This window comes from Camelus ferus, chromosome 34, assembly GCF_009834535.1.
Source record: "Camelus ferus isolate YT-003-E chromosome 34, BCGSAC_Cfer_1.0, whole genome shotgun sequence".
NCBI lineage: Eukaryota > Metazoa > Chordata > Mammalia > Artiodactyla > Camelidae > Camelus > Camelus ferus.
The window spans coordinates 2,710,369-2,725,329 of record NC_045729.1 but is presented as its reverse complement, the minus strand read 5'-3'; the positions used below and the strand labels follow the sequence as shown (position 1 = coordinate 2,725,329).

At 39.2% G+C, this 14,961-nt stretch overlaps 1 protein-coding gene across 5 annotated transcripts in view; it reads left to right on the top strand.

Moving 5' to 3' along the window:
• FAR2 (fatty acyl-CoA reductase 2) overlaps nt 1–14,961 on the top strand; it is a 123,833-nt gene that overhangs the window by 87,216 nt on the left and 21,656 nt on the right. For all 5 annotated transcript variants that reach the window (XM_032473403.1, XM_032473402.1, XM_032473401.1 and 2 more), the window contains 2 exons: nt 8,146–8,321; nt 11,270–11,449. In XM_032473403.1, the coding sequence (XP_032329294.1) occupies nt 8,146–8,321; nt 11,270–11,449 (356 nt within the window). The remainder of the gene's footprint in view (nt 1–8,145; nt 8,322–11,269; nt 11,450–14,961) is intronic.

Here is a 14,961-nt window from a genome sequence, read left to right as displayed (position 1 = left end):
GGAACTGGCTAGGCTTTTCCTATGAAGCTGCAGTAACGAGTCAGGAAAGGCAGAATTTACAGCAAGGTTGTGCTGGGTTTGGAATGCACCATCTGAGACCAGGCAAACTTCAAGGTTTCCAAGGAGGAGCTATCCTGTATGAAGTCAGCGGGAAGTGGCTTTATAAACAAAGGCGGCACTTGGCAGGTTGCACTGGATATTTCAAGTCAATTTCTCTGGAAAAAAAAATGTGACTTACTCAATAAGCCATCCGTTGCCCTTCAGCTAATCAGTTTTGAAATACCCTGGAGAGCACTGGGGGATGGGTTGCGCAGGGTCAGACTCGGGGCCCTCGGTTCACAGAACTGATTTAGGGTCAAGACAACAGAAGAGCGTAACATTTGGTGAAATAGCTTATTGAATCCTTTTGCGAAACTACTACAGTTTGGTAGTTTTTTAGAGGAAAAACAATGCATTTAAACAAATTAACCTCGAACCAAATAACACCTGCAAAGAACAGGCCGACACTCTGACATTGCTGAGTATTAAGAAGCACCCAACAGAAATGTTAGTCTCATTCTATGTAAAGGTTCCTTGTTAATTTTCATAGACTCTTTCATAAGGAAGAAAAGCATTTTCATGCTTGGTTCAGGCTACCCAGTGTAAAAGCTGCTTGTTCCCAACTTCCAAAACAATGAATCTGTGGTTGATATTAATGACTCTGTTATATATCTGTATAAGGCAAAGGCAGTTGGAAACAGATGCTTGCATTTTGCTTTCCCAAAGTCAGTTATGTCCCTTTACTATTTTTTATTTTTCCTAAGAAACGTGATCCCACAAAAAGCAAGAGGTTTCTATAAAGTGGGGACAACTGGAGGGAATATCGATGCGCCAGAAATTTAGGTTTCCCATGATTAACAAACACACACTTTTGAAAGAGTGTTAACTGGTCCTGAGTTTGACAGCTACTCAGATTAGTTGAATCAAGTTAAGCCTCTGCCCTATGGGCCATTTCCTTTCTTTCAAGGGAAAAAGCCTTTTAAAATTGATTTTGTCCTGGGGATATACTGAAGGTTCTGGAAACAGAAGCAATTTATTTGTCAGCCTCTTATTTTCTTTTACAATACCAGCCACTAGTGAGTTCACTCACTGGCATGAGTTCAAGTATCTGACTGACTTCTTTCCTTCTTTTTAAATTTCTTTCAATCATGTCAAGTCTTTTTTTTTTAAAGCTTCACCTTGCCTGTACTGATTTCACTCAGGAAGTCACCAGTCCTCAGGATTCAATGTGACTTTGGAATAGATTCAGTTTTCAGACGTATCTGAATCACATGGTATATTCAGAAACCTTGGGATAGACAGGATTTCAAAATTGTAGAATGAACAAGATTACACTGTGTAGCACAGGGAAATATACACAAGATCTTATGGTAGCTCACAGAGAAAAAAATGTGACAATGAATATATATATGTTCATGTATAACTGAAAAATTGTGCTGTACACTGGAATTTGACACAACATTGTAAAATGATTATAAATCAATAAAAAATGTTAAAAAAAAAAAAAAAGAAACCTTGGGGTGACCCAACCCATATAAACACACACACACACACACACACACACACGCACGCACAGCAATCTGATTAGCAGCTTTTGAAAATGGAGTATTGCCATGAAAACAGAAAGGAAGTTTTCCTGTTATTAGAAACCTACTAGTTGGCAGCCACTAGCCACATCTAACTTTTATGACCCTATTTAATCTCACAAAACTCTGCAGTATGACTTATTGCTACTTTGCAGATGAGAAATTAATCCAAGAAAGCTGTCACCTATCCAAGGAAGTACCAAGGAGGTGACAAAGCAGAATTTAAATGCAGTTCTCTTATCTCTAAAGCCCGTGTTGAAACTGACACAACATTGTAAACTGACTATAACTCAATAAAGTAATTTTTTTTTTAAAAATTGAAATAAAATAAAGCCCATGTCTTCCCAACAGCATTGCGTTGCCACCCTTAGGAAATTGCCTCCTCTAACCAGGTGCTTATTCTCAAAGATCTCTGTGAAACTGGCCTTTGGCATGGGAACAAAGCACTGACAAGATGATGAACTGAACATTTATTTCTCAATAAAACTGGAAGAAAGAAAAGCAGAAAAAAATAATAGCAGACTATGTGCTGAATTATTAGTTCTCTGAGATTGTTGCTGGTGGATGTAACCAGTGTTCCAGGTTCTTGTCCCGTCCCAGAAAGAATTCAGAAACAAGATGTAGAGGTTTAAAAAGTAAAGTGAGGATCTATTAAAGGATGGACGGTACACTCTCAAGGGGAGAGCGGGCAGGCTCAGGTGGGCGGCTGTCCTGAGTTTCTTTGTTTCTTCGGCAAGTTGGTTACACAGGGTGTAGAAATGAATGGGTGGAATATTCATTTGGGAGGGAAGGGTCTGGGGTCATATTTCCTGATTTTCATCCCAACTCCACCTTCCCAAAGGGAGGAGGGATTTTTGTCCTTATTTAGTCTGGATCAGAAGTGTCATGGCTTCAGTGCATGACGGGTACTTCTGATCTGCAAGGCTAATTTTATTGAAATGAGGGCATAATGAGCAAAAGGTTACATTCGGACACTGGAGATTCCTGCCTTTTCTCACCTTTCTTTGTTGGCCTCTGGGCCACTCATCACCCCCAAAGGTGTGACCACTTATCAGCCCAGAGATTCCTGCTTTTTTTCCTCTGCCTGGGGACCCCTGGTACTTACATGATGTAGGGTTTCCTACATTTGGCCCATGGCCCTCCTTTCTGCCCAATTTCTGCCGTTTGGTCTGTCCCTCTCTCTCTGCTCATATCTAGCTCTCTGCCTGCTCAAACAAAATCACAGAATGAGATAGTTCTTTGACATTTGAGATAAATATGCAAATGAAGACACTGGGGCCTCAGGATGTGAGTAACTTGCTCCTATCACACGGCTAATAAATGGTAGAGCTAGGTTTGAAATCCTGGCCGTCCTGACTCCAGAGAGCCGGAGATCTTCCCGGTGCACCAATGTCCTCACCTTCAGTTTGTATCTGACTCACTAGAGAGCTTAGTACGGATGCCTAAGCTTCAACTCAGGACTGAGTCAGAATCTCCAGGGTCAGAACATCTGGGCTTTGGGTTTTTTTGTTTTTTTAAACAACTTCCCAAGCAACCCTACTATATGCCAAAGTTTGACAACCACAGTACTGCACCATTACTGCCTATGGTCCCACAGAAGTGATCCTCACTAAAGCAGTAAAAACATCTAGGTTCATCCTTTCTATCTTATGGAAGTTATTAGTGAAATAGCAAAATCCTAACATTTTGTGAATTTTTGTGAATCCATTAGGTGCCATAGTTTTTTGCCTTAATTTAAATGCACTTGTTTAATTGTTCTCAGCTTAGATTGTATCCTTTCTTAATAAGTCTTTCTTGTTCAAGAGCTAACTTGCAGGATCCACAGATTTGCTGTTACTCGGCACTCTTAACATTTGATGAATGTTGCAGGCTCTCTTTTTTCACTGTGACACCAGATATGCCACAGCAATTGTCCTTTTGTTTAAGGGACCTAAATTTTTTTTTCACAAAATAAAAATATTAAGCAAATTTTGGTGCTTTATTGGGGCTAAATAATATGTTTGAACAGAGGGATTCAGTAAACTGAATAAAGATCAAAGACTCTCATGATTAGAACAGATATGATCACCTTCACAGTCTGTAGGAGGCAGTGACGGGACCTTCTGGATGCCTCTCATCATCCAGTCATGTGGGTGCGGGTGGATAGCAAGTGAGGTCATGTGGGTAACAAGCTGATTGTAGAAGTCCAAGTTCAGAGCCTCTCCTTTGTTTCAAAAACATTATATAAATATCATGCTCCCACCCCTTGCCTAATTCTTGCCTCTAATAAAGACACATCTTAGTCTCTGGCCACAGAAGACATACCCAAGGAGTTTATTGGATCCCCAAAGTTTCTTTTTCTGGTTTCCTTATTCTGTGAACTTTCTTACTTAGGATCAAAGATTCTCCCTTGCTTCTGGGCTATAAGTAACTATTGCCATATATAGAATTGTGTCCATATTTAAGAACAAATTGAGATAGAGAGAAATACTTGCCTGTGTATTGTCAAATCAGTAAAAGACTCGTAAACCTTCCAAGAAAAATTAATTGCTTTGTTATCAGTTTGAAATGCTTAGATCACCTCCCAGCAGTTTGTCTTTCGGTGACCACAGAACACGGTTTCCTAAAATGGAAAACCAGCAGTCCCTCTGCTTGAGTGTTCAAGAAATGGCGAGTCGTTATTCAAAAATTAGTCTCCTAGTCCTAAGCCATTAAAAATTAGAAGATATACATGAAGAAGTATGATAAACACTTAGAATCTGAAATAATTATATTAACTTTATTGGTGGACCTTCAACGAAATGTTTGAAACTATGTTTTTTTTAACTCATTTTTATTCTACCTGTTTTTTTCTTACCTTTAATTGATGTCTCATATTAGCAAAAACAAAACAAAACAAAACAAAACAAAAAACTTTCTGGTACCTATTGAGGATTCATTTGCATCATTTCATCTGGCCTTTAGTCTTATCTTTATTACAGAAGAAAAGGGTCCGCTCTGAGTCTTTCCAGTTCCCCTTGGCAGTTAAGATAGAGGACCCAAGGGAACACTTTGTGTCTTCTTTTAGCGTGAGTTACCTGTGTCTCTTATCCCACCAAAACAAGAGAGCTGGTTGCCAAACAATTCCAGGAAACAAGCTCCCACTAATGGCTCTATGACTGTTCTTACAATACCTAGTTTCAGTTTAACAAGCAAAGCTTGGGTCATTTCAATGAACTGGGTAAGGAGTTTACAAACCAGAGAGGGAAATTTAAGTGCAGAATTTTAAAATGGCCATGAATTTTCAGAGTCAGTGTTGCTCTACGTGTGGGACCTGGACCATCAGACCTGTCTGGGGAGATGGTTAAAAAATATTACTCTTGGGTTGCATACCAGATTTACTGAGTCAGGATCTCTGAGGGTGGAGTGAGAACATCATTTCCAATTGGTCCCTAGATTTTCCTTATGCCTACACAGTTTGAAAACCACTGATGTCTTGGAACTCTCCTGGGCAGTTACAGAGGGAAATAAGTCATACACAATTGTCCATCAATTATTCGTGTGAACAGTCCAACTAGAGAAGTTCTCCTTTTGGGATGAGTTAAAATCAACTTTGGAACTTGATGTGAAATGCAACTCCCTGGGCATGCCCCAGTAATTCCTTCCTTGGTGAGTCTGGCATGAGGTCAAGTGATACGCATTTTAATATGCATCCTGGTGATTCCAATGCAATCCACTTGATGACACTTTGAAAAGCACTGACCTGCTCCCTGGCAGTTGGCTGCAATCTCTATCACTCTGTTTAGGATGTGGTAATATTTAAAGAGTATTATTTTGTAAGACACGACAGCCGTATGCTAAGATTCCAGGCAAGGTAAGTAGTGTTATTAGGCACGGCTAATATAGGAAAATGGGGCCCTTCGTTGGCACTGTGGTTCGCACTGATGCAGCCAGCTCACTGATTTATTTTTGCTGATTGTAATCAATACCATCCAGGTCAGAAAACTTAAACTTTTTAAAAAATGTACTCTATTTCAGATAGGCCCTCTCATTTGAAAATACAAATCAATAAATAGAATGTAGATTGGGGCATTATCTCCTGAAATACAAATTATCTCCAAAAATAGTGATGCTGTAATTAGAGCATCTTGGTGCTGTTCAGCACTGCTAGGGGGTCTGAAAGTACAATGTGATATAACTATATCCTCTGCCTTTTAAAATCGTAAAAACCAAAGGCAAACGAAAATCTGTGTATGGTGGTTTACCTCATATGTGAGGAAGGGTGGACACTGAAGTCATCTTCCTCTTCTTTCTCTCACGTAGCCAGAAGTCATCACAAGCCAGAGTCACAGGCTTCACAGAACTCTGAACAAATTTCTTATGTGTAAAATCTATCATGTAGGTTCAAAAAAAGAGCCTTCTACAAATTCAACTGTTAAAAGTAGGGGGAGGATAATTGTGTAAGTTTTACACAAATGTATCCAAAAATATCCAACTCATGTTTACTGTACAGTTAACATGAAATACAAAGGGAAACATTTGACTGTGAAAGCAAATGTCTCACATGCTCACACTCCATCCTGATTGAAGAGCTTTTAAATGTCTTTCTGGAAGAACCAGAATGACCTTTGCTGAGAATGTCCCTCAGATTCTTTATCAACCTTATGTCCATCCCTGATGTCAAAAAAGTATTGAGGATAGACCCAACTTTTGGATTATTTTCAGAATTATGGTAACACCCTACTAAAAAGGCTGACTTTACAGTGCAAGAAAATGGTAGTGTGGACACAGAACTCTATCATATCATCTTGCCAGGTCAGTACATGGATTTGATTTCCTTCCCTGGTCACCTTCATTAAACTCCCAGGATGGCCTCTGAACATGGTCTTGCCTGATACAAACAAGACATGATTCTCTGACTACCTGAGATCAACTGATTACCCAACAGAAAATCCTTGGGGGATCTCTAAGAGAAAGGAGAAGCCTGTTATTAAGGATCAAGGAATAGATGAAAACAGTCATTTGGGATCAAAGGGGAGAAGATTGGCTGTGGCTGTATTATTATTAAAACCTAATTATTAAAATCTAAGCAGACTAATTTTCTCTGCTTTTAATTTTTTTAAACATTTAGCCTTACTTTTCTTTTCCTCACTGTTAACATACCATCCCAGTACTGCTGTAAAATTTTATTTTATGAAAGTTGTTTGGAATCAAGATCATTTCATTAAAATCGTTATTTTCTGGGAAGATGGAAAACGCCAATTTAATCTGAGAGCATCTGCATGGAGGGGAAAACTCGAGACTCTGTTCCATCTGAATAATCATAATGAAAGTTAAAACTGCCAGTGCTCTCTCCTTGTCCCCTTATAAATAAATTAGAATACTTAAAAATCAATGAAAATCTCATTAAAAAGTAAGTGAGCTCATTCTCTTGCTAGGCAGTAACTTCCACTTACATGAGAATGAGATTATGTAAAATTTTTGTTTACCCATCACAAAGTTGCTTAAGTTGTTATTTCCTAATTGTGTTTGTGCTGCTAAAGACATCTTGTTAATCTGGACCAGCTAACCAGGTTGTTTTGAACGTGTGCTCGTAGGACCACCTTCATCAAGGCTGGTAATTTCGCTGGGAATTTGTAAAGGTTGTGTGAAGGCTGGTGATTTTGCTCTGAAAACAACATTTCCCAGCCAGAAATGGAAAGAGTCAGCACATATAAACACAAAGCTGCCTTGGAAGAGAGGTTGGGGCAGGATGTGGTTGACATACCATTACTCCTTCACCGCAGGAAAAGTTCTAGATACACCCCTTGCTGGTTATTGGAAATGACTTTTTCAAATGTTTATCAAATTAAGAGGAGCAGGGATTAAATTAAGCTGACTTTGAATGGCATAAAATAAAGCAAATGGCTCTTGAGTCGACACCTTTTTTGAGTCATAGTATTCTAACTATTACCGAGTCCAAACTCACTCTGCTTGCCTCATGACAGGCAATAAATTGGGAGACGAGGTGTTGAGGCAAGGAATAATGACTTTATTTGGAAAGCCAGCAGAGAAGATGAGAGACTAGTGTCCTAGAGAACTATGCTCCCCGAGTCAGAATTCAGGCCTCTTTTATACTAAAAAGAGGAGGGCGTGTGGTTGGTTGGTGCAAACTTCTTGGTGTCAGAATCCTTTGTTCTTGTAGCTGTCCATGTAGGTCAGGTCCTGAAGTTCCTGGGAACCTCAACAAGACAACTGTTATTTTCTCTTCTGCAACTTTTTATCTTTATATGAATGGGAAAGTGTTATATTGTTAAAGGTCAGAGCCTTGAGGATGGGCTCTCCTGTATATTTCAGGCTCTAGGCAACATTCTTTTACAAAATGTGTGGAACCAGCATGACTAGGGCCAGGAAACAGAGCACAGGATTAGAGCCAAAGAAGAGATCTAATATGGGGTCAGATTTGTTCTTCCCTATTATACAATTCAAACCAGTTTTTGAGAATTATAATGAAACAAGTCAGTGAAATCAAGAACAATGTGGTGGTGATGACGATCTTTGATGATTTATACTTCTGTCTTAGCTGTTTGAAAAAGTCAAAGAAGTTTGTCCAAAAGTGCATGAGAAGATCAGAGCTATTTCTGCAGATCTCAATCAGCATGACTTGGCCATCAGCAAGGAGGACATGCAGGAACTTCTTTCCCATACAAACATCATCTTCCACTGCGCTGCTACTGTGCGCTTTGACGACCACCTGAGGTACGTTCCCATTTCCCTCTCATGACTCATCATCATACATCTGTATGTGCATACATGTGTGTGTACGTTTCTTTATGGTTTCTGCTTAAAAAAGAGATATTCTCAATGAAAAAAAAAAAATACAAAGGGGTAAAAATTCTCCAAAATCTTACCATCCAGAGAAACCATTTAAGATTGTGAAGGACATCCATGTCAACTTTTCTTTATGCAGCCATAATAAAATAGATTTATGTTCAGTTTTACCAAAGACTGGCATCATATTGAGAATGGTGCTTTGTAGCCTGCTCAATTATATTTTGGATAGCTTCCATTGTCAGTTGATATTCCGTTATAATTTGTAATGACTACATGACATTCCATGGTACATGTATATAATATATTCAACCAGTTCTGTACTGATGGACATTTTTTGGATTATTTTAATTTTTCATTATTATAAACAACTCTGCAATGAACATCTCTGTGCATACATTTTTTAAAAAATACTTTGAGGGGCTTTCCTTTGGGTAAATTCCCAGAAGTGGAATTGTTAGACACATATCAGATGTGTCCAGGTTATGAACAGATTCTGTTTTGGCAAATAATGCTAAATTGCTTTCCCAGTAGGTGGTGTTAATTTACACTGTCCCTGTGCATATAAATGCTCATTTCTGACACCCACAACAGTACCGTGTTATAATTCTTTAATTCTTTTTATCATTGTCATTATGATCATGGAAACAGCATTGCATTATTTTGATTTCTATTTCTTTGATAATCAGGAAGGTTGAAGATGTCTTATTCTTTTGTGAATTGCTTATTCACGTTCTTCATCTATTTTCCTCTTGAACTATTTTTTTCCTGTCAGTTTTAAAACTTTTTGGAAGATTTTGCCTATAACTCATTGTCTTTTGTCAGGCTCAAAGTACTTTAGCAACTTACCATTTGCCCTCAACTCTGTTTTTATTATCTTTGCAGTTTTTCACAGTTTCTTCTAGTATTTTTATTGTTTCATTTTTATGTTTAAATATTTGACCCATTTAAAATTTATTTAGCTATAAAGAGGAATAATCAGGAAAATTATGTTTAAAAAAAAGAGTGATACAGGTGTGAATGCAGAGTACTTCTTTTATTACCAACAGATGGTTATTTCTTAACAACATCTATTAAATGATTTATTTTCACTTCTTATTTGAAAGGAAGCTCTTATAATAAACTCCCTTTTTGAACTCCTTATTCCATCAATTAAATTTTCTCTCCAGTGCCACATATTTTAGTTACTGTGTTTCTTATTTGATTAGGCAAGTATACACATATCATTCTCTTTTTATAGAATTTTCTTGGCTATTCTGACCTCTTGATCAAACTTAGAATAAATTCACCAAGTTTCTTAAAGGGTTGGGAATTTGAGATTACCTTGAATATATAGATTGATTTAAAATTTAACATATTTAAAACATTGGTTCTTCCTATCCAAGAACAATATGTCTCTATGTAGGTTTTCTGTTATGACCCTTAATAAAGTTTTATCATTTTCTTTAGATAGAGTCTATTCATTTATTATTATTATTTTTTAATTGAGGTATAGTCAGTTTACAATGTTGTGTCAACTTCTGGTGTACAGCACTATGCTTCAGTCATACATGAATATACATATATTCATTTTCATATTCTTTTTCACTAAAAGCTACAAAATATTGAATATAGTTCAATGTGCTCTACAGTATAAACTTGTTTATCTATTTTATATATACCAGTCAATATCTGCAAATCTCAAACTCCCAGTTTATCCCTTCCCACCTCCCTCCCCACTGGCAACCACAAGTCTGTTTTCTGTATTCATTTATAATTAGTTCGATATATCTTTTAAGTGTTCTCTTTTGAATATGTGCTTTTCTTCCATTGTGGTCTCTAATTTTTGTTCCTATAGAGGAAAGCAGGTGCTTTTTTTTTTATGTAACTTATAAATGGACAACTTACCGAATCATGTTATTGTCCATCATGTTTTTTTTTTTAGCTTCCTCTGTTTGGTCTCCAGGCATACAATTATATAATGACAATGGTTTTTATGTTTGTCTTTTCAATGTTTGTATCTATTATTTAATTTCATTTTCCTCTCTAATCACAAGGCTGGAACTTGAGAGCAATGGTAAGTAGGACTAGTGATCGGAGGCATTCTTCCTTGCCCTGACTTTAAAAGCACTGCTCCAAACTTTTCACCATGAAGCATGATGCAGGCTAGCAAATTGAAATACATATTTTTAAATCATTTTATTTGTCTTTAGGTGAATTTTCAAAACTCAAATTAGATACGGATATTGAATGTCATTTTTAAACTTTTCGAAATATATTTGGATGATTGTATGTTTCTCTCCTTTTGAGTTAAATTAATAGGTTCCCTGACATTACATGAAACATGTATTTCTAGAATGAACTACTTCATTGTCATCGCATGTCATATTTACATCGCTTTGTATTTAAATTAGCTAAAATTTGGGATCTTGAAATCAATTTTTATGCCTGACCTGTACCTTTGCAATAGAAACGTATTTTCTCATTCTGTGTCCACTGTTGCTCTCCTCCAGTTTACTTGGATTTTCCAACTTGAGTTAGATGCTTAATTTGTATATTTTTATTCTTTCAATGGCTGCTTAAGAAGCCCTTTTAAAAATTCAGAGGATTGTGATTTTTTTTTTCTCCTTCCAGTTAATTTAGAACTACATACCCTCTAAATGCAGTATGTGCAACACTTCAATGAATAGGATTTGTGTGCACGGAGTCCATCATCCACGTATAACACAGTCCACGTTATCACATCACTGTGGAGCCATGACTCCTGCTTTTCTCCCTGGTCCATCAATGCAGCCACAGAAATCAGGTGGAGATGCCAGTTACTGGAGCGAGTGCAGCCCCAGCGAGGTGGGACGTGAGTCGCCTCACTGTATTTCCTTCTGCTTAATCTTCTCCAGACATGCCGTGCAGCTCAACGTCACCGCTACCCAGCAGCTCTTGTCCATAGCCAGTCAGATGCCCAAGCTGGAAGCCTTCATACACATCTCCACTGCCTTTGCAAACTGTAACCTGAAGCACATTGATGAAGTCATCTATCCATGTGCTGTGGAGCCAAAAAAAATCATCGATTCCATGGAGTAAGTTGGGGAGTCAAAGAGGCAGGGGGTGGGCGAGAAGATAATTGTTCTTTTTTGGTTCTTTGCAGCCATTCATTTATAAAGTAACAGAGTGAGACACCCTTGGAACAAAATGCTTCAAAGAGCTTCTAGCTTTAGCTCCCTGTTTGTGTCCTATATATGTCCAAGCCCTATATTTCCTTCCCTCCCCTGTGCGGAATACAGTGCCTGGTGCTGGGGCAGGCCGGGGTAGAAGCGCTGTATTAAGTAGTTTAGGATTGAATGAGGTCCTTAAGGATGCTTTCCGTGGAAGTGATTTCTCACTTCTCAATGAACTCAGCATCGCTACTTGATACGGGAAATAAATTATGTAGCATAAACGTTCAGAAGGAAGGTTTTGGAGTCAGACTGGCCAAGGTTCTGCAACTTACTGGCTGTGTGACCTTGAGCAAGTTGTTTGGCCTCTCTGAGCCTTAGTTCCTTCATTTGTAAAGTGGGGCTGATATTAGTGCCCATCGTTAGAGTCACGGTGATGAAGTGAGTTGTATAAAGCAATTCTTGCAGTGCCAGGGAGTGTTTAATAGCAATAAATCAAAAGGTTAATAAAGAAGAACTAACAGAGAGGAGGAATTCCCCCCAAATCTGGCAGAAGGCATCAGTCTCTTGATCTGCTCAGCTGAGAGGCGCTTTCTTTACTGTCCTGCTAGGCTTAGCAATTTCCTCTTCTTGCCAATGGGAACAACTTTCCTCTTAGGACATGGTCCTGGTCTCAGAAGAAGTGTGTCTCTCTGCTCTCCCTCTTTGTTCTTCTGTTCCATTTACCAAGTTTATTTTAAAGACTCTGCATAGGAAGTATTCTAGCAGAAAAAAATAGTCTTTCACAGTGAATTTGTCAGATTTTAATTTCTTATAATACTCTATTTCTGTTTAAGATATACTCTTTGAAATGAAGCTTTGGCTAAATCAAGAGTTTTATTCCCTTCAGGGCAATGTTTTTACCTCACCCAGCTCTGAGAATAGATCTTTGGACCTGTCATTTAAAAATATCCAGGACAAAGAAAAATGAAAGTCATCTAAAGGAACTGGAGGTTGCTTAACATTGCTAATAAACACTGATTGGCTTAACTGGTGCAAAGGAACCTTCCAGAGTCTAGACTTTGTCAGGATAGTTGGAGAAAAGAGACTCTGATGCCAAAGTCAGAACAGGAAAGTCGGTCTAAAGCCTCGGTGAGTTTTCAGGAGGGAACTGATGTGTTTGCCATTTAGCCACCCTCTTACAGTATTGTCTCTTGGTAAATGTGTTTCCAGATGGGACAGCCCAGGAAAGGAGCAGACCCCCTTTGATTCCAGACCCTGCCTCTGGGATCCCAGACACTCACCCCAGTCTTGACCTCCTCACCCTGGCAGACCGTAGCACGACTGCAGGAGGGGAGGAGCCTCAGGGTTCCCCAGAGAGAAGTGGCAGGAGACGGGGATTCAGTTCACCCGGAGTAAGAGGCTTCTTCAGAGATTCTGTGCCATCTCCTCCCTCCCAGTTGGTGTCCAGACACTCAGAACCCCCAGATTTCAGAAAACGATAAGCCCACCTTCCAGAGAGGAGCTGATCTACGGTCAGGCATTCAGCACTTCCCCACTCCCCGCAGGTAAAGGCAGGCCATGGCTCCGTGATGGACAACCCAGCTGTAACTGACACTTGTGCCAGATGTCTGCCTGTCGTGTACTGTTCCCCAAAGAGGACAATTATTTAAAAACAGAACCAAACAGAACTAGGGATAAAATTATATTTTGTCTCAACAGAATACATTTTGAATGCCGTTAAGGAACTGAGGTGTTTCTTAAAACAGGGAAAGTGTCATTATCACAATTTATTTACTCAAAATTTTCTGCCTGGGACCACCCGTCAGCCTCATGCCTCTCATCCTCCCCTTATATTTGCGCTGCAGTCACATGGAAGTACTTACTCTGCTCTCTCATACGTCTCCGCCTTTGCTTATGGTGGTTCTGTTTCTAGAGACTGTTTCCACCTCTGATTCCCTGGTGAGCTCCTACCTAGACATCAAAGCCCTCCCCTGGAAGCCCTCGGGCTCCCAGAGACCCCCGGGCTCATCTTCGTCATTGTGCTCAGCCCAGGTGATTCTAGACGTCTGGTTGTTTATCTACATCCTCCAGTGGGGAATAAGCTTCCCAGAGGAGCAGAATGTCTCTTGTTCCTTCTTGCTTCCCAGTGCCAGCACATAGTAGGGCTAAAGGTTTGCTGAATGAACAAAAAGTTTTTGATGGAACTGGATGATCATTGGTCATACTCCTCTGGCTGGGATTTTTATTGTTTTGTTTTGTTTTGTTTTGTTTTTTTCTTTATTTAGGCAAAGCAAGAATAGATGACAGAATTCCACAGCAAGCTGATGCTGGGATGTGAAGCCTTATGTATAAGATACCAAAATGCCCACATCCTATCCCTGTTTCAGCTTGCTCTTTTCTTCTTCTTAAACTTCGAAGAAAACTTAGATGTTAAGTTTGCAATAATGCCTTGAGTAAATCCCAGCAGCCCTTCCTCAGCCGGGTCATCATTTATGACTTTTGCAACAACTCCTGTGTCAGGTGGAATTTTCTGAAGTTTTAGAATGACAGCATTCAAGTTATTCTGAACAGTTAACTCACCTAAATCCAGGTTTTAAGAAAATATTCTTCTATGATTTCTTCTCTATTTTGTAATTGGCCTGTGGTTAAAATAAAATAACTTTCCAAGCTTTTAAGGTTTCTAGTTCCCTTGGAAAGTTTTCTTAACAGTCACCCATGGGCTCTAGCCACTGTCACTGTCCTTTGTACTGCAGTGGTCCTCTTTTTTTTCTTTTTTTTTAAAGGAACCGGAAGTTAGACAACCAGATCTTGAGGCTGTGTGCTGGCTTTGTGATCTCAAGAAAATCAGCTATGAAAAAGTAATGGATGTATTCATTAGCTAGATGGGGGAAATCCTTCCACAACGCATATGTGTATCAGATCATCACCGTATGCACTTTAAATATCTTGCCATTTTGTTTCTCAATTATACCTCAGTAAAGATGAAGAAAATCACTCATGAAAAAGGCCAGTGAACATTTCTTTTTCCAGAAAGCCAGTTTAATAGATACTCCAGCTCTGGAAAATAAAAGAGGATTTGCACTTTTTTTTGCCAGGAACTTCCCCAGTTGCACAGGCCCAGGTGATCCTGCTCAGTGTCGTTAACAAAGGGAACAGGGCCCAGGAACCAAAGCCAACACCTGCCCCCAGCCGCGTCCTTCTCAGCCCACCCGGGTTCTGTGCATCCCACAGCCCACCCCCTCCCCTCCTCCAGCCCGTGTCCGCAAACCTAGAAGCACCCTGGTCCTGAACCATTCCCCAAAGATAAATTGTCTTAGTGCAAAAACTTTAGCGTGTTAGCATAAACACATTTTCATAATAACTTAAATCAGGGGTTCGTGCTTTTAACTGGTGTGACGAGTGTGCCCGTGAGTCAGTGTTAAGCAACTGACCCTCCTGCCTCTCACCCCTTCACT